General features: G+C 39.5%; 1 protein-coding gene across 1 annotated transcript in view; it reads right to left on the reverse strand.

Annotated features, from left to right (window-relative positions):
• LOC124169071 overlaps positions 1 to 27,337 on the reverse strand; it is a 156,241-nt gene that overhangs the window by 125,575 nt on the left and 3,329 nt on the right. The window contains exon 2 of the mRNA XM_046547545.1: positions 13,224 to 13,611. Coding sequence (XP_046403501.1) covers positions 13,224 to 13,611 — 388 coding nt within the window. The remainder of the gene's footprint in view (positions 1 to 13,223; positions 13,612 to 27,337) is intronic.

A 27,337-nucleotide genomic window follows, 5' to 3' on the forward strand; every position in this document is an offset into this window, starting at 1 on the left:
GTGATGTGATCTATCACGTTCATTATTTTTCATTGCTACACCTAGCAATTACAAACATTATGATGCAAAATATTGGAAAAAAGTGGATCGCATTGCACTCATCACCGCGCCGCTGTCTTTTTTGAAAATGTGGCCGAAGGGGCAACAGAAATCAGCCTTCTATGGTATGGAATATGGTCTCCTTTATGCAGTTTCCTTGGAAATGACTGTGGAAAAGTATTATTTTCATCTTCTTAAAATATATCTTCACCTCCGCAACAGCATATTTAAGGCATTTATATCAGGGTGTTTCATCATTTATATTAGCGATCAACAACGATGGACTTTCACAAACACCCATGCCCTAAATAATTGGTTTGTCAGGCGGGGACTTTACCGTCACCAAGGCCGGCAAGTTTTTATTCGCAGTAAATGTTAATATATTCTTGAGGCAGTGTGTAGTAAATTTTACATTGGCATCTTTCTGATCAAATACCTTACTTAAAGATTTTGGAGCTGAAGAGAAGATAATGTGAAACAGATATGCATTCGTGCTATGATTTGCCGTTGATGTATCAGAGCCATAAAAACGGAACCTAGAACACCAGCAGGTGCGTTGGAAAATAGCGCATCAAGTAGTGGGAAATAAACATAAATACGAATGGAAAAAATTCCGAAATATGGGTATGTAAGATAGGATAGGACTATAGAGACTCATTACATAGAGTTTTACAATTAACTGATTCGTGTTTTCTGTCCACTCGAACAAATATTCGGATAATCGTAAAATCACAATGAAAAGAGCCGCAAAATTGCTTTTGGAAATGAATTTTTTCTACCCAAAATAATTAAAACTAGCGCATATTAAAATAGAAGCTACTGAATCACATTGGTCTGTTTTCGCTCCAATTGGATTATTATTCAGGAAAGTATTAGCTATGAAATTAAAATTTCATTCAGTTCTGGAGAAGCTTATGTAAGAGCGTAAAAGTAATTTTATGCAGGTACATCGGACGGGACCCATGATAACGCAGCCTTCCTTAAATAATAGTGATTTAATTACGTTAAATTTTCTCCTTAGTGACCAAGTAGGGTGAATCCTTCATTATCTACTGCATATGATGAAAGGGAATGTTTCTAAGATTGACGTAAGCGAAGGATTGCTCAAGATGAGATGTTTTTTCTTTCTCCTCCTTCGTGGTGCTAACTCAATCAACGAAGTTCAGCGGGAAGTCTTTCAATGCATTCCAGGGCGGGAGACGTTCTACTCGGATCGAAAGAGACCGTTCCTTCGCACTGCACTACACCCACGTCTTCGGTGATTTTTTTAGGCGCCGGTGGCGCCAGAAATAGACGCCAGCTGGGCGCCACCCCCTGCGTCACTCTCTCCTGTTTTCGCAATCCTAACCAACCCACGGATCCGAATCGGAGGAGTTATTCCACCCTCTAATTGGCGACCAGCAGATATTATCGGATCATCAGTCGATTAAGTGGACATTACGAAAAACCCTAATCAATGTTGTTTCGAGTTCTTCATAAACGGTTGTTACACATGAGAACATCTCTCATGAGAACTCGTGGGTAAAATATTGACTTGGGTAGCTTTGACGATGTTCCGAGAAAGCGTTAAATTTCAAAATTATGGTTTATGAACTTGTGCTGTTTAAAATTATTGCATGGAAAAAAGGCAAATACGATACAAATATATTTAATAGAATCTTGATACTTCTTTTTTTTCGAGCATTAAAAAAATTAAATGAAATAAATTTTCTGAATTTAGTGGAAAAAATTTCCTATCTAGGAAAAAAGTAAATAAAAGCTTTTGCCTTAGTTCATTCTCAGGAAAATTGCCTAAGCTCAGGAAAAAATGTCGCGCAGCGGCTCCGGTCATATATTTGTTTCAATTCATTGACACACATCAGTGCGAGTTGTCTCATTTAAGGTTACAACAAAAAATACCGCTTGAGTCGTATTATGAACAAAATCATAGGAAAGTAGAACATAAATATAGGTATACATATCGCCGATTAAATTTCATTAATGGTGCTAATCAATTTTTACGCATGCTTTAATCATATTTTTTTGACTGCCTATATGCTATAGGGTTAGTGTTGAAAAAAATTTTTATAAATGTATTTCCAAATTATTGGTTCCATTCATTAATTGTCCAGTTGAGGAAAGAGAACTATTTGAAATTTGCTTATTGGAATACCTAGATATCACTTTGAACATACTATCATTTTTGCCAATGAATGATGCTTGTTCGAGTTCTTTTCGGTGCTGTCCCCAAGGTGTTTCGTTCTTAATTACTTTATGTTACTCGCAAGTCACACTTATTTCCCGTCTTCTATATAGACTGAACCATCATAAGACCCCTATAATCTATGACACGCTTTCAGCCCCTTTGTGTATATTCAGAAGGTACCTCGCTGCTTTCCTTTGAATGCCTTCCAGCTTTTCCACGTGATCTCTCTCAGGCTGCTCCCAAACCATACATTCGTATTGACCGAACAAACATTCTATACGCCATTACCTTTGTGCTCATCTTGCTCCCCCGTAGATATCTCGTTATCCTTTGCAAAACTATAAAAGCTTTGCATATAACTTGTTCGACTTATTGCCCACATCCTAGATCGCCTGTTAAACTTCTAGGTATTTAAATGAGTATATGTTCATTATTTTTACTTCCCGAAAATGAGTCTTGCCTCCATAGAGTGTGCTTCTTTCGTGACAAGGTAAGATGCCAAATTTTACATGTCACTTACAGCAGCTAACCTATCCATAACCACCACCACACCCTCCAGTACTAAAATGCATCATCACAATAATTTCAAAGTGATAGGTAAGAATGAAAGATATATGCATTACTTAAATTATATCACATAAAAATACAACTTTTTGGGTCCAAAGTTGTTACTATGTATGTTTAACTTTTATAATGTATACATGATAAGGAGTAAGGCCCGCAACTGGATCATTAAATCAAATGCGCTTCTCGTATGTTATTAAAATAAGGTTCTACTTTTCAATATTGGGCGCATGCATAGGTGATTGTTATACCACTTGTTATTATTTTAGGTCGGAATGCAGAAAAAAATCGCGATAAATTAAATTATTCACTTTACGAAAAATTAGCTCAATGACTTAGGGGTGTTTACGAAATACAAGCGCGTATTGGGCGTCATCTATCAATATTCAAAGAACTAGCAGCAATAGGGTGGCTTCCTATTATATTTTTATTGCCTATATCGAGAGATAATTACTCCTGGAGTACGTATTTCAGCCTTTAGATATATAAATGGCGATATCTATTTTTCGCGGATTAATGAAAAGTGAAAAATTTCAAGCGCGCGAAAACGCGACGGTAAGTATGAATGCTGGGGAAAGCCTGTGTGACGTCTGGCTGCTGCTGTGTGAGGCCACCTGGGCGCGAGGCTATGAACGCCGCTACGACACTGGCTGCTTGCTGCCGAGCATGGCGGTAGCGTAGAGTACTCTGGTAGCAGGTAGCGCTTGGCTTAAATGAGGATTATTAATACTCTATCAAACGAAGGAAACTTTCTGACCAAAGGCAACTTTAATAGGTGTTTATTAAGAAATGTTCCCTGAGCTCTGTGCATCATACATGCATTGGTAATCTCAGACGATGTAAAACTCCTATCTACTCGTATAGAATCTAAGTCCCTGCGACGTCACGTGGATTGGGATCGCATGGGCGCCAATCTGGCCTTTTTCAAATGAGGTTAAAATTGACCATTAACATTCGTCTAAACAAGGATATCTAAAACCAAATAATTTGTATATTATGAATACATTAATGGTGGGCAACGAATCGCAATCAATATCTTTAGTTTTCTTTGATGAAGGGAACTACCCTATCGCGGCACGCACTGCATAATGTTTATATTTGCTCCTTACCAGCCATGAGCCTTTATCGGGTCTTATTTCGTAGGACATACAGCTTTATCTCGAATAGTCTTATTGAGTGAAAGGTTTCTCGCGTAAAACCCATCTTGAAGTTTTCATATCAAGAAAAGTAGACCCGGTTAAACATTTTCCCGCGCCTCAAAAAAATGCATCTGAGAATATAAATAATTAAATGAAAAATTATCAAATATGAGATACAGAAAAATGTTGAGAACTGTCTAATCGTGGAAATTTCAAGGTCATAGCATTTAGGTTTAACATTAAAAGCGTCATAGCGTTCATTTTTGAATTTCAAATGGTCTCCTTTTCCTTCACGATGCTTAAGAAGTATTGCTATTTCGTGACTTTTATTGAATTTTTGTCCTCCAACCACAAGCAAAAAAATTTGATTATCAGCTGCATGAATTATGAAATATTTGCTGACATTCCTGATACTTGACCGGTATTATTAACGTTCTGTTTATTACTTTTGTACTTTAAAATCAGATATTTTTCTAGCATTATGAGTCGTAGTCACGTCACGTAGATTTAATTCACAACTGATTTTCTGCATGTTTCCATACAATTGCATAGAGTATATCTATCAAAGTTTGTATCAAAGTTGAAAAACTAAATTAATTAAAAAAATATTACTTGAATGTATTGTAAATTTGTGTTAAAAGTAAATAGTCATACTTCAAAATGATATGTACCATTGAAATTCTTTACACACACCTCCTCAACGTGAGAAAACACCTATCGGTCAAAACGGCCTCTGCCGGCGCATTTTGATATGGAAAAAAGAGTGCAATTCTCGTGTAAAAGAGAGAAATCTCTTACTAAAAATACCAGTTGAGAGGAAGGTATGCGATACCTTTGGAGTAATTCAATGTTTGGTTTGAATTCCCTTGTTACACCATGTATACCTGAGTAATGGCATATGTAAAGAGTGGAAAGTCTAAATTCCATATAGGTAGTAGTAGTAGTAGTATTTTATTTTTAGGGTGCCTCGACAACTAAGGTCATTTGCACCACTGACAATATATAAAATAAAAATTTGTAAAAGGTGCATAAAAAACATTTAAGCATGCATAATTTTTTTGAAAATAAAAGGGTGGTCAGATGCTGAAAACTTTTCAATTTAAACGCTGTTAATTAGCCCGGTCTCCATTAAAAAATTTATCATTCGGCTGATACTATCAGGGTCGTCTCCTAGGATGTGCCCTACGTATCCCCCGATGTTCAGCCGATGGCGCACAGATCGGTATTTCTTACACACTGTCAGGAGATGTCTCACAGTAATGGGAGAGTCGCAATCATCACGAAGGGGTGGAATTCTCTCTCCAGTGAAGAGGTACGAGTTGGTATACATATTGGTATCCATGCTATTTTTAATTCCGATATCTCATCACCAAGTGCGTGCCCAGGATCAAAACTAGAGGAAGGGGGGCAAGCAGTGGTCGTTTAAGTTGTAACGCAGAAAAGTTATGAAACCAAAATTTCAAGAAAATAATAACCGCGCTTTATTTTATTATTTGCTCGGAAAAATATTTTTATTTTAATTACATGTTTAATAATACTATCACTTTTCTAGGATAAAATAATTTTTTTTCAAAATTTTCGTTTAGAACTAAATTTACTATTGCTTCTACTGCTCTACTGTACCCTTATGCCCCCCGCTGGGTACGCCCTTACTCATCATCCATAATTCACGGTGCGAGGTAACAAAACAAGGGTGAAAATATCATAAAACCAATAATTACGACACTCTTCGCTTGTAAATGTTCACGCTAACTCGAAATAGAACAAAAACTACGGTAGTTTTTCCGTTAATTTAACATTGATTCTAAATTTTTTCATTGAATACTGTTATTGACCTTTATGCATTGTATTGTCCCCATTAATATGGGTAGGGTAATGAGTAAATATCAACTGAAAATAAGCACGAAGAAAACAAAGATATTAATGTGCAGCAGAGGAGAATAAGTCAAGACTAAAATTAATATAGGGAAGCAAAAATTGATAGAGGTGGATGAATTCGGTTATTTGGGAAGCAAGATAACTAGTGACGGGAGAAGCAAGACAGAAACTATCAGCAGAATAGCCCAGGCGAAGAGATCATTCCACCAAAAGAGAGACGTGCTTACAGCGGGAAACTTAAATATGGAAGTAAAGAAACAATTTATAAGAACCTACATTTAGAGTATAATGCTCCTATACGGAAGTGAGGCATGGACAATGACCGCAGCGGAGAAAGCAAGGATAGAGGCCTTCGAAATATGGTGCAACAGAATAATGATGAAGGTCAAAAGGATCGACCGAGTTAGTAACGAGGAAGTCCTAAGAAGAGTAGGAGAGAAGGGAAGCCTCATGAAAACCTTAACAAGAAGACGGAACAACCTTTTTGGCCACATCTTGAGACATGATGGCCTGATGAAGACAATCGTCGAGGGACAGGTGGAAGGCAAGAACGGAAAAGGAAGACCTCGAGCAAAATATATGGAACAAGTAAAGAAGGATGTGAAAGAGAAGAAATACGTAGGTGTGAAAAGATTAGCTGATAGGAGAATTGAGTGGAGAGCTGCGTCAAACCAATCTTAGGATTGTTGACCACCGATGATGATGTTGAGGTATTGTAATATAAAAAAGCACTGCAGGATCCTTTGGTGTATTTAGCATTGTAATATCTTTGAACCTCACTAAGCTTCTTGGTTCGACAGTAACGATAAAATGAGAAAGATGCTTAACGGATAGGAATTTGTTTTCATCCGAACAACAAAGGGTCTTATTATATAGTTGATGGGAATGCATCCAACGCCCACCACTGTAATTATTTTTTTTTATTTACGGATTATTTCCCAGAACGACGTACGCTTGCTGAGGGGGGTGGCGGAGTATTTGTTCATTTATTTCCACATACTCTGGAAACAGTTCGCATTGTTTTGCATCGAAAATCCCAATAATTAACAACTCTATAAGTACGAATACCCGTTGCCTGAGTATAAGTAACGTTGCCAGGCGAATTTCGACTCGAATCCGAGACTTTCAGATTAGCAGGCGAGGATTTTACCTAGCCGCCACCGAGGCCGGCGATGAAGTATAGTACTGATGTAAATGAAAATATGACTCTAAGTGCTCCCTAACGTAATCTAGAGAAAAGTATCTCGATTTTGCTCTTATTATGATGTACCTATTTGTTACAACTATATTGTGTACTCCACCAACCATTATCAGCAATTATCTAAAAAGAACTGATTCCCATTATCCCCCTTGGACTCCAAAGTCCTCAGTTCTATCTGGGCCCAAATGTCTACCTTCCGATTTAATTGAACGGTTCTTGTGTTTGTTGTTCCATAAAACGTGGCAATTATTATTATTATTACTATTATTATTTTTATTAAAAGCTAATTTTTTCCGGCCTTTACTCTGACGTTGAAACACGCTGTTTGAAACCCTTGGTCTAGGATTTTATGATGACGTTTTTGTTTGGAAGCAATTCCACAGAGAGAAAGAGGCGGGGAAAAAACAGCCGAACAGAGAAAAGCGTTCTTTCGCGAAATATCCTCATACCTCCGTTCATCTTCGGTCGATCAACATTCAGCCTAGTGGAGTAGTGTAAACAAGTCGTTAGTTTCTGGCGTCTGGAAAGAAAGGGTGTCTCCCCCTACCATACCCCCTAAAGAACCTCTCCATAAACACCCCTCCTCCACCGTTATAAATCCACGCTCCGTCAAGGTCGGCGCTCCAGAGGAATTCCAGTGACGTCAGAGTGAAGAGCGCGCCTCTTTTGTTCCTAATTTAAAAATAGGCAACCCACAACGGTCTTTTTCTTCTCTCACCGTCCACCCCCAACAAAGAAAAGCCGCCGCCAAGCACCCCTCCGTGCAATCTGCGATGACTCACCCCCTCCCGCCCCTCCGGAGAGGCCGTACAAAGCCCTCTGTCTCCCCACCCACCACTGTACTGCTATATGGGCACCGGCGAACGGGGAACATGCAAAATACATGTGGAATTTCCACCCCAGGTAATATGCCCTACAGCGCCCCTCAGTGCTCAACATGGAAGGGTGGGCTCGAAGGTTTAATACTCCAGGTAATTGATTTCTCATATCGCAAGAACTGCTGCACGGTCCCTGCTATATTTCTAGGTCCCAAAGGAACGACAAAGTGATTTATCAAACTGGAAGTACTACTGTACAATCCCTGATATATTGCTCGGTCCAACAGAAACCGTGAAGTGATTTTTCTTCCGCAAGAACTGCTGTATTCATAAAACCGATAGAAACGATAAAACGATTTCTCATACCACAGGAACTACTGTCAACTCAGTGCTATTTTTCTAGGTCTGACAGGAAAGATAAAGAGATTTCTAATGTCACAAGAACTTCTGTAGAGTCCCTGCAGTAATTAGTCTTAGAGAAAAAATAAAGCGATTTATCATACCGCAGGAAGTACTGAGCAATCCCTGCTATTGTTCCAGGTCCGGCAGGAAAGATAAAATTATTTCTCATGCCACCGGAACTACAGTACGTGTACACTGTACAGTCCCTGATAATTTCCAGCCCCGACAGAAGCAATAAAAGTATATCTCGTGCCAAAAGAACTACGGAATGAAATTTGTGAAGGAATTCTCTTGCCAATGATATTAATTTTGTTTGGTTTTTCCTCTTGTGTATGAATATTTTTTAAATCAAATTTGAATTTGTTGAGACTAAGGGTGTGCAAAATCACCGTAATGTAGGCTATGCGCTTTCCAAATGATTCCATGAAAAAAGGGTCGATAGCAAAATCGTCGACAACAAACATTTCGCCGTGCAAAAATTTCGACAGCAAGAATGTCGCCGTACCAAGAGATCGACATTAAAAAGGTCAACAGTCTATGAATCGCATTGCAAAAGGAAGCCGAAAATGGGTTGCGGTTCAAAATGATGGGCAGGAAAATGTATCGAACCTTGATATGATAGAGTGCACGAGACAGCTGATACTTGGAAGGTGGTGCATGCAAATAGATTTAGCGGAGAAGCCATTGGAAGGCCCACGGTTCTAGGAGAGACAAACAACCTCATTCACCTAATAGACCTCACAAGGTACTTAGAGGGGGTCAGGGATGCAGACTTACAAAAAATATTGCGGGGGGGGGGGGGAGCCCAAACCGGGGATCCTGCCCCGGGAAATTTTATAAGTAGAAAGTTTTAAGTTTTCTTAAGGATTTTAGAAGAGTCATATGATCAACATTAGAATCTTGATAACTCGAATCTCGATATCTAGGCACTCCGGTGAAAGTAGACAAGCCTGACACATTTTTTTCATACCCATGATGAATTTTTGAGGGGGCTTGGGCCCCCTCAGGCCCCATTTAGTCGGCGCCACTGGTGGGGGTTTGGACTTCACCACGCAGCTACTTGTACTGCTACTTGTTTGGGCTACTTATGCACAGTTTAGGGAGTGCAGAGTCCAACGTGCAAAATGCAAATGAGAGTTATTGGAGAAAATCGAAATGTTTACGGGAAATCGAACCGTGCATGCTATTTCCTGGGATGTCAAAATGTACATCAACTAAAAGCAACCATGCTCCTTTTCCATATTGTGGCTGAGATAATGGACATTAATTTTTCGCCGCGACTGTCGGATCAGTTGCGGAGGAAGTTGATTAAAATGCTAATATGATCGTTGTCAGTGGCGCAGCGAGGGGGGGGGGGGTTTGGGGGATAAAAACCCCCCCAGAGCTCAAAGAAATTTTTAGTTAAAACTATTCTACTTACTTGGATTGTTATTGCTTATAGAATAGTGTGAGGATTAACAAAATATCCCTCAGAAGGCCGTAAAACTCACCATTTTGAACCATTTATCCTGAAAATTTTCTAAAGGAGTGCCCCCGCAACTCCCGCGCACCCTGGCGGGTATGCAACGCCCCCAGACAACCCAGTATTAGGTGCGCCTGAAACCCCCCCTAGCCTTAAATCCTAGCTGCGCCACTGATCGTTGTATCCATCGAACTGTTTGTTATTCGCGAATCCAACCGAAGCGTCTCGGCGGACAAAATTCGAAGCCTTGGTAAGGTGGTCAGTATTTTATGTTATGTGTTCCAAAATAATATGTTCTTATAAACTTCGTTTGGCTGAAATTATTATAGACTAGATTTTAATCTAAATTGCAGTAGGTGCGCGAGCAATCACGGGGACTATCCTGGGACATCAACTAGGTACATTTTTTCATTTCCCGAAACACACTTGCAAATTATGTTGCATTAGACGTAGCCTTGAAGCTGGCATGGACGGTGACATGATGAAAAATTAGTCTTACGAGGTTTCATTTTCAATTTACCTGTCTAGAATACAAGCCCATTGATAGAAAATCCTTGCAGACGAGCAATAATTTATACAGCATATAATTAATCACACGATCGGAGTTTAACGATTTAGTAGCTTCATTCAATGGTTGTTGGCTGACATCAATATATTTTGCAAGCTGTAAGACTTCAATTATCGAGGTCATGGCATGAATCGACCGAGTAAGTCATGGGGAAATGTTGAGAAGAGTGGGAGAAGAGAAGTCTTCTATAAACCTCAAGGAGAAGACGGGATAACTTATCACTATGAGGCATGATGGTCTAAAGAAAAAAGCCATAGGAGGAAGATGGACGGTAATAAGGGCAAGGGACGGCCCCGAATAAGTTACATACGACAGGTTACAAAGTATGTAAAAGAGAAGAAATACTTCGCTATGAAAAGGCTAGCGGATAGGAGAGTCTAATAGAGAGCTGCGTCAAACCAATCCTAGGATTGTTGACTAATGATGATGATGATGTATAATTAATGAAAAAAGACCACCATTCGTCTTCACGAAACGCATACCTATGGCCGTGTCCACCCGGTTTGCTCCTCTCTGACGGTAATGGTGCCACCGCCATTGGATTCGCGGATATCTGTTGAGGATGATGGCTTCATGGGTTGGGGACAGGTAATCGCGTGTGGAGAGATTTGGCGCCACCTGTTGCAGTCACACTGGGATACAAACCTCATACGCATGCCAGGGCTTGTGGTGGAGGGCAGGTGTGGCTTGATAGGGTTGGAATGTCGAGAATATCTGGGTCGTGTTCTTTCATCTATTTCGCAGTCGTATAGCAAAATCTTGAATATGCAGCGATCATTTGGGATCCGCCCCAGAAAGGCTTAATACGTGAACTATAAGCTAGGATTCGTCAAGCGTATTGTGGGAGGGTTTTCAGACGAGAAAGTAAAAGAAATGTGCTATTTCGCACTCGTCCGACCACAACTTGAATATGCAGCGAGAGTATGGTATCCCGCGCAAAAATCCTTAATCCGTGAGCTTAATGGAATACAAAGACAAGCTTCGCGATTCGTCAAAAACTGATAAGGACGTACAGAATGCGAAACGCAGATGTTAAACGAATGAGGCTGAGAGCCGCTAGAGGCTCGAAGGCTGCGGAAGGTATCACGGGGAAGTGCTGAGTCTGCCATCCTATAATTTTTAACCTTCATGGCAAAGATTATAAACTGTTGTATGTGATGAAAGGCAATCATATCTCAAACCGCCATCTCATCCGTATTATTTGAACTGAGAAGAGAATTAAATGTTACTTGATTTCCCTTGCATTAAACTGGAGCGTATTTCTAAAACTCCTTCCCAAGATGGCCCAATTCGGAATTTCAAGGCTTTAATTTGGCTGGGGTATGAACATTATCCTTTACCTTGGGCTGCAAGCTTGTCGCGGTGGAAAGGCTTGCGCGTTCCTATAACCCCTAGATCTGCACTGGCGGGATGAATTGTAACATTGGTACGACAACCCATGCGAGAAAGGTCGAAGGATAGAAGCCAGTCGAAAGGTAGTCCAAGTGATGTTGTCAAGTAAAAACACTGTTGGAATGGAAGTGGAAAAACCATACCAACTATCTCTTCCCTGAAAACAAGAAGTACAACCAAGTGAGTCTCGGAAACTCATCGAACGGGACCCGTCTGCAAAGGGCGGGTGTCATTCACGGCAGCGAGGACGGAAAGTTACTCGGGGTCATCAAAATGCATAATCCTCGCAGAAAATTATCATAACCAGCAGCAGCATTCAAGAAAGAAGAAAATAAGACCAAGATGATGGAGAAGATGAAGGCAGCAGTATATGTAGGCGAACATGTACAAAGTAGAAAATATCAAGAAAGGTTATTGTTGACTTTGAGGAGATATTCTGATGCCTAGGGGAAACGACAGATAGCAATGAAGGCTCAAGAAGTAAAATATTATCGCTCAAATATCCGCTCTTAGCTCACGGCGGAAAGGGTTCCTAATGACCAAAAAAGCGTGATACCCATGAAAGCACTATTCTTAGCAGGGCATAAAAGAAAAAGTGTAATACGTTGGTTACCTTAAACGCCTTAAACCTACAGACCACTGCCACTGTAAATAATGAATTGTAGCAATATATGGCGACTAAAAGGCACTTCACATAAATATAAATCCACACCACATATCACTTACGATGTTATGATACTTGAATACCAACAAAATAACAAGAGAAATAGGAAAATACCCAACAATGCCGATGATTTTTCAACATGGTTTCCTAAGGATATTTCTTGGTCTCCTAGGATCTTCTTCTTATCCTAGGACCTAATACTTCTGAATTCCGCCAACAGTTGGCATCTCACTTACCTGGATTTTGGATTGTTGGGGTCACGAATAATGCATTTGAGGATTCTGAAGTTCGCCGCTAGAATTGTTGTCGATCCGCGCGCATTAAAATCATATTTGAAAAACGCCAATCGCGGCGCTACTAGTCATCTTTCTCCACTTTTCACGAGCAAATACATGGCAGTCATACGTAACTGCGCCAATAAATCATATAAACCATACCTTTTTACGCATGCGAGACGATTGCCAACTAAAAGAGACCACTTCCACAACGATTAATGGCGAAATTCCACTACGATTAATGGCGAAAGTCACATCGAACGAGAGACAGCTGCCTAGTGGCGCCGCCGAATAAAATGAGCGCGAAACGGAAATAGATATAACGCTCAATCGGTATGTTCTTGGGCTAACTTTAATAGTAGTCTCTTGACTGGGGTAAAACTGGCAATGAATGGCATAGCAAACGTGGGGGGGGGTTCCGGGTTACAAACCCCAATTGAGCCTTTACTACTTTATTTCATGAATGCTATATACTTCATTATAATAAATAATCATACAAAAACACTGCTTTTGAGTCCTATAAATCACGTTTTCAGCATCAAAAATCATAAAATTTTCCGAAGAGCCCCGAAATCTCCGGTAAACCCCCCCCCCCCCCAATTAAAAAATCCTGGCTACGCTACTGGTACCACTCACCGTCTGTTCAGCGCCAGCCTGAAGTGCTTCCGTCCTGGGTTTGGCGTCAGTGGCCACGGGAATGACTGGTTTTCGGCGGCCGACAAAGGGTCTTGCATGGCCGAGCCATCGGGGCTGAAGGTCCTCACATAGGGCGACTCCTGCAGCCAATCAGGCGGAGGCGAGAACCCGGCGCACGTCAAAGTCCCATTCTCTCCTGTAGCGATGGTAGTCTCTGTGGGAACTGCAGAAGTGGAATCGGCGTCCGTGGTGGTAAAGGCCTCGTATTCAGTCGCAGTGGAGGGCAGGAAGCGGGCGTCTAGGATGGCGATTGTCGAGTCCAGTTGGCGGCAGGTCAGGCGGAACTCAGTGTCCCAGCAACCTGCCTCGTCGATGACCTCGGCGGTGCCTGGAAATAATAATAATAATAATATAATTATAATGAAGGACCTGGTACTTTCCCGGCGAATCTTGTTGATGGAGTCTTCTCGGGAAATCAGCCGGGTCAAGATTGACATTGCTGCCAAGGTTTCGATGGCCTTCTCTGCCATCGTCTTCAGGGCGAATGACATTCTTAACATTCGCCCTGAAGACGATGGCAGAGAAGGCCATTGAAGCTTTGGCAGCAATGTCAAGCTTAACCCGGCTGATTTCCCGAGAAGACTTCATCAACACATAATTATAATGTTTATTCCACAATTATTAATAGTAGATACATGTATGATTTGGAACATAGGTAGGTACCACATTGGAATTGAGATTCCGTTTTGAGGTAACCGACTCGTTTACATGGATAGATGTTTGAGATGTGTTGCTTCATCTTAGAACGAACAATACCGGCAATTACAAAAGAAAATAGGTAATTTTTTTGAGATTTCACTTGCGCTAAAATAGTTTGTGTCCAACGATAAAAGACTTCGTTTTATCCCCTTGATTTTGAAAACTAGGCAACCTTTCTAGTTCATCAACTCATAACACCTTTCACAATGGATGTGTTCTCCTGTATCATTCCCGAAAAGTCTTGTGTCATCTGCATGAACAGAATGTTGGAGCTGAAATGTATGGGTGGGTTGAGGGCAACGGCGGATTCAGCATCAAATTTGGGGGGGGGGGGGGGTCATGTCCTGTGTACAGGGAGTATGCAATACCCCCAGGGAGAGAGGATCGTTCTCCCGAGTGATATTTTTTTAAATATCTATTTTGATTACACGTGTTTGATCCTGAAATTTCATTTTTATACTTAATAACATATAAAATTGGACAACTACATTTAATGACAGAACAACTATTTACTACAACCATAACAACAACTAATAAAAATTTAAAATATCTGATAAAGTTTGGTGGGGGTTCATTACCCTCGTCACCCCCTCCCCTAAATCTTCTTTTTATTCTTAAAAACATATGCATTCGAGCAAATTTTCGAAATTTTTAGGATAGAAAATTATAAAACTATTATAATAAAAATAAGTAATAGCTATTTGATAAAATTTGTGAGGAGTCAATACCCCCACCCCCTAAAATTTATTTTAATCCTTTAAAAGAGATGAAAATGAACAATTATAGACTTTTAAAGATACAAAAACTATTAATGTAGCAAAAATAAAAAAATATTGATAAAATTTGGCCCCTCTGACCCCCTATATCCGTGTCTGGTTAAGAGTAGGGGATGGTGGGATAAGTAAACACATGGCGCGTTCCCTCCCCAGCCATGAAGCGATTAATTAATTGGCTGCATTTCGGCATCCATTCCCCCCTAAAGAGATCTCGGGCCAGGCAAAGGAACGAAGAATATTTCAACATTAAGACGCGAGTGATCTCAAAAACATTACCAAGTCATACATTGTAGGGGGCTTAGAAGGAAACATGTCAAAAGCTCAATTCGCGTTGGAAAGAATGATCAAAAATTCAAAGTTTCAATAGGCAGAAAACGCACATTTTGAAGAATTTGTTCTTGCGTAGAGGAACAAAGGAATGAAGCAGAAAACAAAACACAAGCGAAACGTTCACTCCATCCAATGGCAGGCAAATGAGCGCGATACAAACATCGACTTGGCGCCAACTCATTTTGTAATGAGCAGCTGCGGCACAGCAGTTTTCTTTTATTGCGGCAGCCGAGTTGCGTAGAGTTTAGTGGCGTCGGAGGGTTAATATATATGTATATGGGAGCACGCGTGCGTATCCGATAGGCGTGCGTCCAAGCCACACGCGTGTGCCCCCCTCCCAAACACCCCCGTATCGCAACCCCCCTTCCCTTTCGCTCACTCGGACCGGAAAAATCGATTTCACTTCCGGTGGAGCGGTCGAAACATTTGAAACAGTCTCCGTTTGTCCACGAGTATCCCTTCCCTTCTATATACACGCACCCACGCTTATCGTTCTGCATCTGCCTGCAAGGCCTGACGAAACTTTGGTTTAATTGTAAGAGGGTTAGCATAGTTTAGTCATCCTGGAAATTTGGTACGTAGTAGACTATTAGGGCTACTACGTGCCTAATTCAAACCTTCTGTCTTCTCTGTTTCTCCTCCATTGGCCACCATACTAATCATTTTGTCGTTACTCCTCCTATCCGTTTGCTTCACCTACCCCATTATGGTATTACAACAAACAGTAAACGGCTATTCTGTAACCGACATCTAGTAAATGGACAGTTCGTAAACACGACATCTCGTAAACGGACAGTTCGTAATCACGACATGTCGTAAACGGATCAGTTCGCAACAAAGACATCCCGTAACGGCGACAATGGATTGCCAGACAATTCGTAAATGACTTTTCCTATACTCGATTGTTCATAACAAGACCGTAAGTGATGAAATTTACTCATGGAGAGCACGAGAAAAGTTAATACTTACTTTAAGTACCAAATTTGCAACAGTAGCTTGAATTTTCGATTCTTTTTTATCTTCTTGCTCAGATTGTCTTAACTTAATCCTTGTCTGAAACGTTTGTTTATGGCGTTTTTGATCCTCTGTAGCCGAATTTGCAGTTATTTTAGCTTAATATTTGACAGTTACTTTAATTTTCTCAAATTATTGAAATAATTGAATGATAAAAAAATTAAAATATATTAAAACAGGTGTTTCGGAATGACCTAACGCCGAGCCGCTAGAGTCGAATTTGGTATTATTTTTTCTATATCTTCGACTGTCTTTGTTTATGTAATGCAAATAATTTAAACAACTCCATGTTCCTATATTAAAAATAATAAAAACAACTGAGTACATATGATTTTAAACCGTTGGAACCAAATCAGCAACTTCTATTACTTTAAATAATTTGATAATATTGTAGTGAATGTCATTGATTTAGCAAAAAAAAAACAGATTTCGAACTCAGCGGATCGAAAAATTCAGATGAAGCTGTTTTGATTTATTTAGATGTCGAAGCACTCAAATTTGTATTTTTTGCATAATTTACTCAATAATAGTCATAGTTGCAGATATGAAATAGTCGTTAACGTATAAAGGTAAAACCATTCTCCTTCACACGCACACCTTGAATGCCTCTAGTCGTGTCCCGTCCTCTTTCCTCGGCGTTCACGTTTCCTCACCGTAGAGCGCTACACTTTAGATCAGACTCTTCATAAGCTTTCGTTGATTTCGACAAGTACCGGTGGTAAAAATCTAGATTTGTCACTCCGACAGACTTCCAGGAGCATCGCGCACTCAAGATGCTTTTGTTAGATAAGTTATAGTTATGGGGATGAAACAAGAAAAATGACGCAGAAAATGTAGACGAGGGAGTATTAGCCTTTGACATCTAGTGCCACCCGAGAAATCTAGAAAAAAACCATTCTTTTTTAAAAACTGTTGATTTAGTCTCTTTGATGGACCTGTGATCATCATTATAGTCAAGAGTAAACCTTACACTGTCCGCGTGTCCCTTCGTTGTTTTTTTGGGATTGTTTTGCCGTTTTGCACATATTAACTTGGTCTATGGTGTGAATAAATAAACAACTTCTGGTCGTGTGATGAACCCAATTCTACACAAAACGGGAATTGCACCTTTTGATTTGCTCCATTTTTAAAAATCTTCATATTTAAGTTACAACAAAATTTTAACAATAAAGTTACTTTTATAAACATGAAAAACACGAAATCTGTGCCGATGTGAATTAACCATTGATTATACCTGTGAAAATGTAAAAAAATACTCCAAATTGAGCTAAGAAAAACTTCAACCATGGAATGAAGAAACCGGTCTACTAAAACTTAAGTTAAATTTTGCTTCATGGAAATCTTAACACTCTTCCTCTGAAAATACCTATTTTGAACTGTAATAATCACGTTACTACAGCTTGAAATAAGTACCACAGAAGCACAAGACATAAGTTATCAAACATTAGAGCATCCTACATTCTATTGTACAGATATTGAAGGCCTATCATCTTCTTTATTCTTATCCTTGGCAGTCTTTTAGTGAATATATCTGCAGTATTCTTTCACTAATGGATGATTAAAAAGGAAGTGAGATGTTGGTTTGATTTTATTTTTTCGGAATAAGCTGCTGAAACTAGTTCTGCTGCTCGTACGCTTCGTCTACTTGAATCCTTGGGATTGCCGATTTCATATTTTATTAATTATATAGAGTTTTTCCTTGGAGAGATCCCACCCTTATTCACTATAATAAAGTCTTTCCCCGGAATCGGGAGTAAGTTCTGGAAGCGAGAATTCGGTTGAAGTGGTATTACTAACCCATGAAACTGCGGAACATCACACGGTATCCAGTCGTAAAGTCAGGTCAAAAGCCGTTCTCAGTTTACGCGTTCCTATTTTACGTGCGCATTACAAATACAAACAAATGAAGAGCGCCCCACCGTTTGAATCAGACGTATCTCGTCAGAGCCTGAGATTTGCTGGCATTAGGACATCATCAAAGGCTGGCTGAATCGAAGAATAGCTGCATCTTTCGTCGGGAACATAAAGGGAACCGAAATACCTAGAGGCTTTAATTTTTCCAGTAATACATCTAAACTTACGTAATACCCTGCGAGCACCTCTAGGGTGTTTGGCAGGGGGTGACCAATCAGCAATACGAAGCGTGCAACACAATCCCCACATCACCACACCACACAATCATAAAAATATTACGCATAGCAATAAATAATGCTTCCAGGTTCATGCAAAGGCAAAACTTGCCACCGCACAGTGGTCCGAAATCGGAAAAAGTCCAAAATATTGTTTTTTGAGGTAGAGACTTGAAACTTGACGTAGGTATATGCTCAAAAATAATTGATGATCATGAAGCAATATGTAATTTTTAATACATCTCATTCGTTGCTAAGATACAGAGAAGCAAACACGACCAATTTTCCAAAAACACGCCCAATCTCATTTTTCTTGGAAAAACTTAGAAGTTAAACTGCTGATGAAGTTTTGGAAGGATTTTAATGCGATGTAATCGAAATAACATGAATTTAAAATGTAGATAAAGTACCATATTGCTGGAATACAATGTTTTTTACTTGCGCCCCGATCGATCGCGAGTTTGCCCTGTTGCCGGATTCCTTGCATGTATCGCAATCTCCGGCAGGCAGAGCATTCGAAGCCATGAGCTGTCCACAGCATCCGGCAACAGAGCAAACTTGCCGCCAATCGGAGCGCCTCGCTCAAAAGTTCTGTAGTTAAAAAAATGGCGCGTTTTCGATCTAAACATCATTAGTAGAGATACGTGAAAAACGCACTTTCATTTATATTTTATCGCACTTTCAATAGCAGTGTATCGCATTTTGCAGCGTCTATTTTTTATTTTCATAATGAGGTAGATGACGATAAAATGTAGTGAAACACAGTTTTACGACAAAATACAGGATATTTAAAATAAATATGTTGCAGAACATTAACAAAATAAGGAATGAGACATATAGTGGCGGAGGTGTAGCTTGCCCGCGCCCACTTGTAGTTCGCGGCCTCGTAGAGTCCCAGCCAACTAGCAGCTGGCCAGTCGCTCACATGCTTTAAGCGGTGAGTGTCGGCGGTTAGCATTTAAACTGTGCTCGGCGCAAAATGTACGAATTTTGCCGTGAAAAAGGCAAATTTTCGTAAAAATATCACAAAAGTCTAATCATCGCATCTATGTCGCATTTATTTGCGCACATCGCATCTATTTCACATTTATCGCATTTGCGATTTTCACGCATCTCAAATCATTAGTTATTTTTCGCGATGGACGGGTCCGGGATTTTTTTTCGGATCCGGATTCGGATCGGATCCTTGAATTTTCGGAGCCGGATCTTTCGGATCGGATATTTTCGGATTCCAATGCATTTTCAAATTCCTGACGCTGATATTCGCCCGATGATTGTTCCATCTCTTGGGAAGAGTCACACTATGTGCCAGTCGTATTTTGCCTTTTTTATTTTCCACGGCTGAAATTCTCCTGCGTAACCTCTGCGAGAGCATTCAAACAAAACGGTTCATGAGTAGGACAAGAATCGCATGCGACGGCGCATTCGAAGAGAGAATCGGAACTATTTCCACCATTATGGCTTGCATTCACTGAAGCTATTTTTCAAAATTTCGGATCCAGATCCGATGTCTTCCGCGACTTTCGATCCGATGTATCCGATGCAGGGCAATATCCGCGGATATTTGGATTCGAGGTATCCGATCCGACCATCCCTAGTTATTATGGTTCCTATTGGCATCGGCTATCCAAGGACAAAATTTTGTGAAAAAATTTTTCTCCACTCAATACAGCTATTTTCGTAGCTTAGTCTCTTTCTTCAGGGCCTGGAGAGTTATACGACCTGATAGAATTCAATTAATTTTCTACTTCCTTTAGAAATATCTCGATTTCTGGCATGAATAACCGTAGCATAATATCTAGGATGCTAGCAATAAAGCAAAATAGTATGCTACCCATTAATCATCACGATACAGGAAAACCTTCATTTAGCTCTGGTGGATACTGAACATTCAGTATCGGATTATTATAACTTTTTTAGTATCCATCGTTAGCGGTGGCGATAGCTAATATCGGGACCATAATATGGAAACCGATACAGATAATGGACCTGATCAAAAGGTCGGACCCGATTAAAAATTGATGGTATGCTTGAATAGGGTAGTTTCCTTCATCAAAGAAAACGAAAGACATCGATTGCGATTATTTACCCACCATTAGTGTATTCATAATATACAAATTATTTGGTTTAAAAAATCCCAGTTCAGACGAATGGCAATGGTCTATTTTAACCGCATTTGAAAAAGGCCAGATTGGTTACTAGTTGGACTACTTGGAAGACTAGTTTCTGTACGAGTAGATAGGAGTTTTACATCGTCTGAGATTACCAATGCATGCATGAGGCGTTGAGCTTAGAGAAACATGTCTTAATAATCACCTATTAAAACTGCCTATGGTCGGAAAGTTTTCTTCGTTTGATAAGGTATTAATAACCCTTATTTAAGGCAAGCGCTATCTGCGAGCAGGGTACTCTGCTACCTGCTGCCAGCCTGCATCGTATCAGCGCTCAAAGCCTCGCCCCAAGGTCACCTCACACGGCGACAGCGGGAACAAGAGTGACGTCACACGGGGTTTTCCCGGCATTCATACTTAGCCGTCGCGTTTTCGCGCGCTTGAAAATTTTCACTTTTCATTTAATCGCTAAAAATAGATATCGTCATTTAAAAATAAAAAAGCGTGAAATGCGTACTCCAGGAGTAATAATCTTTCGATTTAGGTAATAAAATAATAGAAACCCACCCTTTTGATAGTTTGCGGATTGTTGTGTGATGGTTTGAGGGTGGGTAGCGTGGATAGCGACGGGTGCCGCTGCGCAACTGTTTCCCCTACGGAGTAGCAGGTGGAGAGGCGGAAGAGGTGGGAGGGTCGCGTGGCTTATAGTGGGTGTGGGGTGGGGGTTGGGAGGCAGCTGCCGGGTGGCTTAGTGGGTGTGCGATGAGGGTTGATCGCCTGCACTTTCGGTTTTTGCCCATTACTTCGCACATATTCGAGTGACCCGCACATATTCTCCTTTTGCGCTCTTACACCAGAGGGGATCGGGTTGATGTGGTGGCTAGAGTGTTGGCTTCCCACCCGGCGGGCTCGGGTTCAAATCTCGGCAGTGGCAGAGAATTTTCAGAGACTGCCCGATCCCTGCTTGAATGTTGTGTGAAGGACATTTTGTGCGAAACACTCCGTCCGTCGAATGGGACGTTAAGTCGTGGTTCCCTTGGCGCCTTTCGTTAAGAGCAGGCTAATGCCGATTCCGGGTTTCTCTCCACCCTTCCTTCCATACCCTACCCTCTTGGCGCAAATGACCTCAGCCGTCCTCCAAATACCATACCACACCATCTTACTCCAGAACAGTGAAGAGGACTCAACCTCATGAAAAACTGCAAGAGGGGCGTTCAAAGGGGTCATGATCCCCTTCAAAATTTATTATAAATTCTTTTTCTTCTTATCTTGACCTCATTTATTTATTGATAAAATAATTCTTGGGGTATAGGCCAAATGTGTATGATGCAGAAAAGTTGTTAGCCAACATTTCAGTTTATTTCAAACTATCATCAAGGCTATGAATGAAAACATGAGAACACAATAAAATATAATGAGATACAATATTTGTACATAAATATATGTTACGATAGAGTTTTTTTTACAATAAAATAATTTAAAAATAATTATAAGAAAAGAATACACAAAAATTTTTGACATATCATAGCTTTGCACATATTTATTGATATTACGTCATAAGCTATTACCAAACCTTGTTACCATTAATTTTGATTAATTAAATAGAAATAAATTTTGCTATGGTTTTCAATGTCTGTTTTTTTATTACAACTTTTAACTGATTTAGATACGTGAACCATTTATTTGAAAAGTCGTTTTCTCATATTAAACTCATGATCTAAAATTTCGGCGTTGTCAAAATCAAAAACATAACCATTGCTTATGCTATGGCTAGCAAGATCACATAATATTGTACCTTTTACTGATGACTTGAGTTGTGAAATCCTATTTTTTTTTAAATATTGTGATGTTTGATTTTTCAAAATTTATGTAAAGTTTTTAATTTGACTAGGTTAATAGTTTTTGAATCCTTGTATAGAAGTAAAGGGAGTGTTTATTGCAATTGCATGATAACAATGTTTTCTATTTTATTTCATTCCCAATCCACCATATACAGGGTGTCCCATTTATCTTAACCACCCGAAATAACTTTTTGTCCAGATGCAATTAAAAAATGTGTCAAGCAAATGTTCATTAGCCGTCAGGGGGACATTAATCAGCATGACTGCCTTTCTTGTAGCTTTGTTATTTACAAAGATATGAACAGCGGTATATCTTTTTTAAATGGCACCCTATATTTTTTATTCGGCAATTCATTTCCTCTCCTAAAGAATTATTCAAAAATGTAGCACAGTGGACCATTAACATAAACACAACGTTATGAAAACATAAGAAACTCGTCCACTGACTGTGGACGAGTTTCTTATGACTGGTGTGCATTTTACTATGTTTTCATTTGTTCATCGTCAACGTCAGCAGGTGGAGTAGTTCCAATGCCCGCGAACCTACACTAAGCGCTAGTGAGTCAGTGATTTTTCATAACACTGTGTTTATGTTCATGGTCCACTATGCAACATTTTTGAATAAGTGTTTAGGAGAGGAAATGAATTGCGGAATAAAAAATATAGGGTGCCATTTAAAAAAGACATACCGCTGTTCATATCTTTGTAAATAACAAAGCTACAAGAAAGGCAGTCATCCTGATTAATGTCCCCCTGACGGCTAATGAACATTTGCTTGACACATTTTTGAATTTGCTTCTGGACAAAACGTTATTTCGGGTGGTCAAGATAAATGGGATACCCTGTACATCTCATATCGGCCATTTTATATCTGGGTATTCAGCAAATTTAACAATTGTACGTACGCAAACAACCATGGCCTGGATAGGGGAAATCTACCCTGGCAGGACTCGAACCCGCGACCTCTTGTTTGGCAGGCGAGGACTTCATCCCATCGCCTTCGAGGCCGGCAATGGAAAATTTTTCCCTCTCTCGTTCTCGCATAAGTCTCAAGCTGAGAGAAGGGTGAGTTGCATTTATCGTCGGGCGTAGCACTCCCTACAGTAAAAACGACCTTCCCTCCTGGGAGGTATTCCAAACTTCGCGTACCCGGATCTTGACCCCTCCCCTCAAAATTTGACGCTTCATCCGTCCCTGACTCAGCCCACGCTCTCAACCTGTCTTATTATGTAAAAAAGTGTCACATTATTACTTTAAACGGTACAAAATTTTAGATACGGAAAATATTTTATCGAAAAGATAATTTAAATAAAAGATATGCATTTCCAAAACAAAAAATAGTTGCAATAAAATATCGGGCATTGTAAATTTAAGCAAAATCGATGATTATTCAATTAACCAAAACTGATAAGTAACCATAATTTGTATTAGCTTGTTTGAGGTAAAAAAATATATTTTAGAAAAGTTACATATCAAAATTATAATTTTCTTTTTGTTAATTTACCACTGAATATCATTATATTTTTATTACGCTATAAATAATTGTAAAAAAATGTCATATCCCTTTATTATGTTTGCTCAGAAGATTATATTCATTTTCATTTTAAGCCTTGATGAAGGTTTAATAATTAACCCAAAGATTGGAAAATTTGAATTTTATATAATTTTTTAACGATCCATGCTCCAAGAAACAGAATTTTCCTACTTACAAATAGTGATAATCATCAAGCATGTTGAAGATCACAGTGTACATAGGTTGCACTTTTACCAACATCTGCCTCTTACATGCTAGAAATTGTTTATCATCTTAATAGCCAAATTTATATAGTGGTTCGGATTGTATTGTTTTTGCATGAATAAGGATCGACAGAGACCAAAATGGAATTATGCCTATTTTTAATGAATTTTCTGATTAATTAAATGAGAAAGAATGCACGTTATAAGTTTATAACCTGGGTATAACTTACTGGAAAAAAGACAACACAAAGTTTTCATGAAAATTGCATAGGTAGAAATCACTATTTTGCTGAAAGTCCTCTCCTCCTCCGCGTAGAGCAATCTTTGAAGTTTCAATGGGATAGAAACGCCTTTTGTCAACATTTCCTGAGTTATTCCCTCTCTTTGGCTGGGAGTTAGCTCTCTTTGTGTGATGCTTTTGTCTTAGATGCTCAATAAAAGTTCCTCATGGGATCGTTGTCCATTTCTTTTAAACTGTAGTTTTGATAGACTTCGAAAATTAAAGAAACTCGTAAATTTTCGTTTAGCAGACCGTCACCTGCTTCTAGAGCTATTCGTGCAGAAAAATCTACTTCCCTTACCCTTTCGCACATTAGTTGATGACGTCACGAACCCATGCCGAGGCAATACCTATTTCGCAGCCACTCTCCGCGTTTTGTATCATCCTCGCGCAGCTTCATATTGTTTTTCAATCTTGCGAGCGAATCTTATCTTCAGTAAATATTTTCTCCTAAGCGAGCAAAGGAACAAAACCTCTGATGACGTCATCGAATCAAAAAAAATCGGCGAAATCTTTCGTTTAATCGTATGTAAATCTTGCGAGAGAATGAAATTTTCGTTTTGCATCACATTAAAGCAATTAGTTGTTTATCATAGTAATTTCTATTTTTTTCTGTGGGATCTGTGCTGTTCCATTCAGATGGTAAATAGTAGATTGTTTGATTATTGACTCAATTTAATGTGATCTTAGCAGCACAATGATTGACGGCGGAATCAATGCTTCTTTGCGATGATATCCCGGCTAATGGCCGAATTGGGAAAGATTTTTTTTAACCTTTTCAATCACGATGACGGTATAAGGCGACCTTCCGATGGAATTAGAGGGTTATCTTCAGCGGCCCTTAAAATCCTGCGTTAGATTTGCAATGGACCTTCGTAAAGGTGATCATACGAGCTACCAATACGATTTTTACCAATGTCGTATCTTGAAATTCTTATTGTTGGAAATATTTACTTGGTTCATATATTTTCACCCTCTGTAAGTGAATGATGAATGAGCTAATTTTTTTCGATTTTTAAACCAGAACCAGCCTTAGATTCTAAAACCAATATCATTGACCTTTTCCAGCTCCTACGTTATACATCTCGGAAAAACACTTATCTCTATTCGTTTATAATATCTAGCTGTAATCTCTGGAAATCCCTGCCGTCATCTATAAGAGATTACTCTTCTCCATTCCATTTTCAAAGAAAAGCATTTGCAAAGAAAAAAATTATTACCTCAGAAGGAGCTTACGTCGGTAAATTATATTAATTTTTATAGTGTGAATTCTAAATTTACGTGGAAGATTTTTGTCTTCCACTTGTTCGCTTCAGTATGTTCTCATTGTTTGAGTGGTGTAATTTTTGCTTCAGTTTATTTAAAAATTTTTTTTGGAAATAAAATTGTGCCGGCTGTATTTTTATTCTCATTATTTGAGCAGTAATAGGGTGGTTTCCTATTATTTTTTTATTGCCTTAATCGAAAGATTATTACTCCTGGAGTACGTATTTCACGCTTTTAGATTTTTAAATGACAATATCTATTTTTCGCGATTAAATGAAAAGTGAAAATTTTCAAGCGCGCGAAAACGCGACGCTCAAGTATGAATGCCGGGAAATATCTCCGTACGTCGTATTTCTGGTTCCCCCTCCCGCCCGGTGAGGTGACCTTGAGGCGAGGCTTAGCGCTGATACGTCGCAGGCTGCCAGCGGGTAGCTGAATACCTTGCTGAATGGTAGCGCTTGGCTTAAAAAAGGTTTATTAATACCTTATCAAACGAAGAAAACTTTCCGACCTTAGCCAGTTTTAGTAGGTGATTATTAAGACATGTTTCCCTGAGCTCTGCGCCTCATGCAAGCATTGGTAATCTCAGATGATGTAAAACTCCTATCGTATAGAAACTAGGTCCCTGTGACGTCACGTGGAGTGACATCGCTTGGACGCCAATCTGGCCTTTTTCAAATGCGGTTAAAATTGACCATTGCCATTCGTCGAAACTGGGATTTCTATAACCAAATAATTTGTATACTATGAATACACTAATGATGGGTAAGGATTCGCAACCAATGCCTTTCGTTTTCTTTGATGAAGGCAACTACCCTATTGGCTAATAATTCAAATTTTTATCGAGTTCTGAAGAAACTTATGTAAGAGCCTAAAAGTAAATTTATGCAGGTGCATCGGACGGGATCCATGAGTACGCAGCCTTCTTTAAATAATAGTTTTTTAATTATGTTAAATTTTCTCCTTAGTGACCAAGTAGGGTGAATTCTTCATTATCTACTGCATATGATGAAAGGGAATGTTTCTAAGATTGACGTAAGCGAAGGATTGCTCAAGATGAGATGTTTTTCTTCTCCTCCTCCGTGGTGCTAACTCAATCAACGAAGTCGGAAGGATACTTCCCTATTCTCGTTCCCTCATGGTCCACATGGAAATGTGTGTCCCATGACATGAAAACACTAATTTTGTGAATATTAAAGCACATAAGTATGCGGAGTTTTTCGTAATAACTCCACAGACTAGGCACACATATAGGATAAACCGAGAGTCCTGTTATAATTGACTATCTCATTCATTTGTTATATACACTCAAATTTCCACTTCGTAAACATCATTTCAAGTGATAGTTCTTAACAAGGTGGAGACTAAAATCTCCAAAGGATATCACAAAAAATTGAAAACTAGAAGCTAATAGCATATTCTTCAATAGAACCAATTCTTACAATCATACACTTTCTCATTTAATTATGAGAGAATTTAAAAAATTTGGGACGTATAGTGTCCCTTGCACTTTAAATGTGTTAAGTCAAAGGAATCACCCCATGCCACACGCCTTGGTGGTGGCTTGCACGGTACCTCGTTGATGTAGATGAACACAGTTTTGGTTTTTGGCTGATGCTATTTATGAGCAATTTTAGGTTTTTATAAAACAGCATTATCGGACTACTACTGACGAGAAAGCGTGGTGCTTCGCAAATTGCCCGAATCCGTTAACCCCCTACTCCCATACGTCTCTGCACACCGCAGCGGTCTTCCCCATAATTGTCTCCGCTGGCTTTTGTGTTCGCTCTGGCCTGCGTGGTGTCTGCTCAGAGTGTTATTCATCATCTTCCCCTCTCATTCATTCATTCATAACAACTTCTGCTTGAGAA

The sequence above is a fragment of the Ischnura elegans genome, chromosome 12 (genome assembly GCF_921293095.1).
Source record: "Ischnura elegans chromosome 12, ioIscEleg1.1, whole genome shotgun sequence".
Classification (NCBI taxonomy): Eukaryota; Metazoa; Arthropoda; class Insecta; order Odonata; family Coenagrionidae; genus Ischnura; species Ischnura elegans.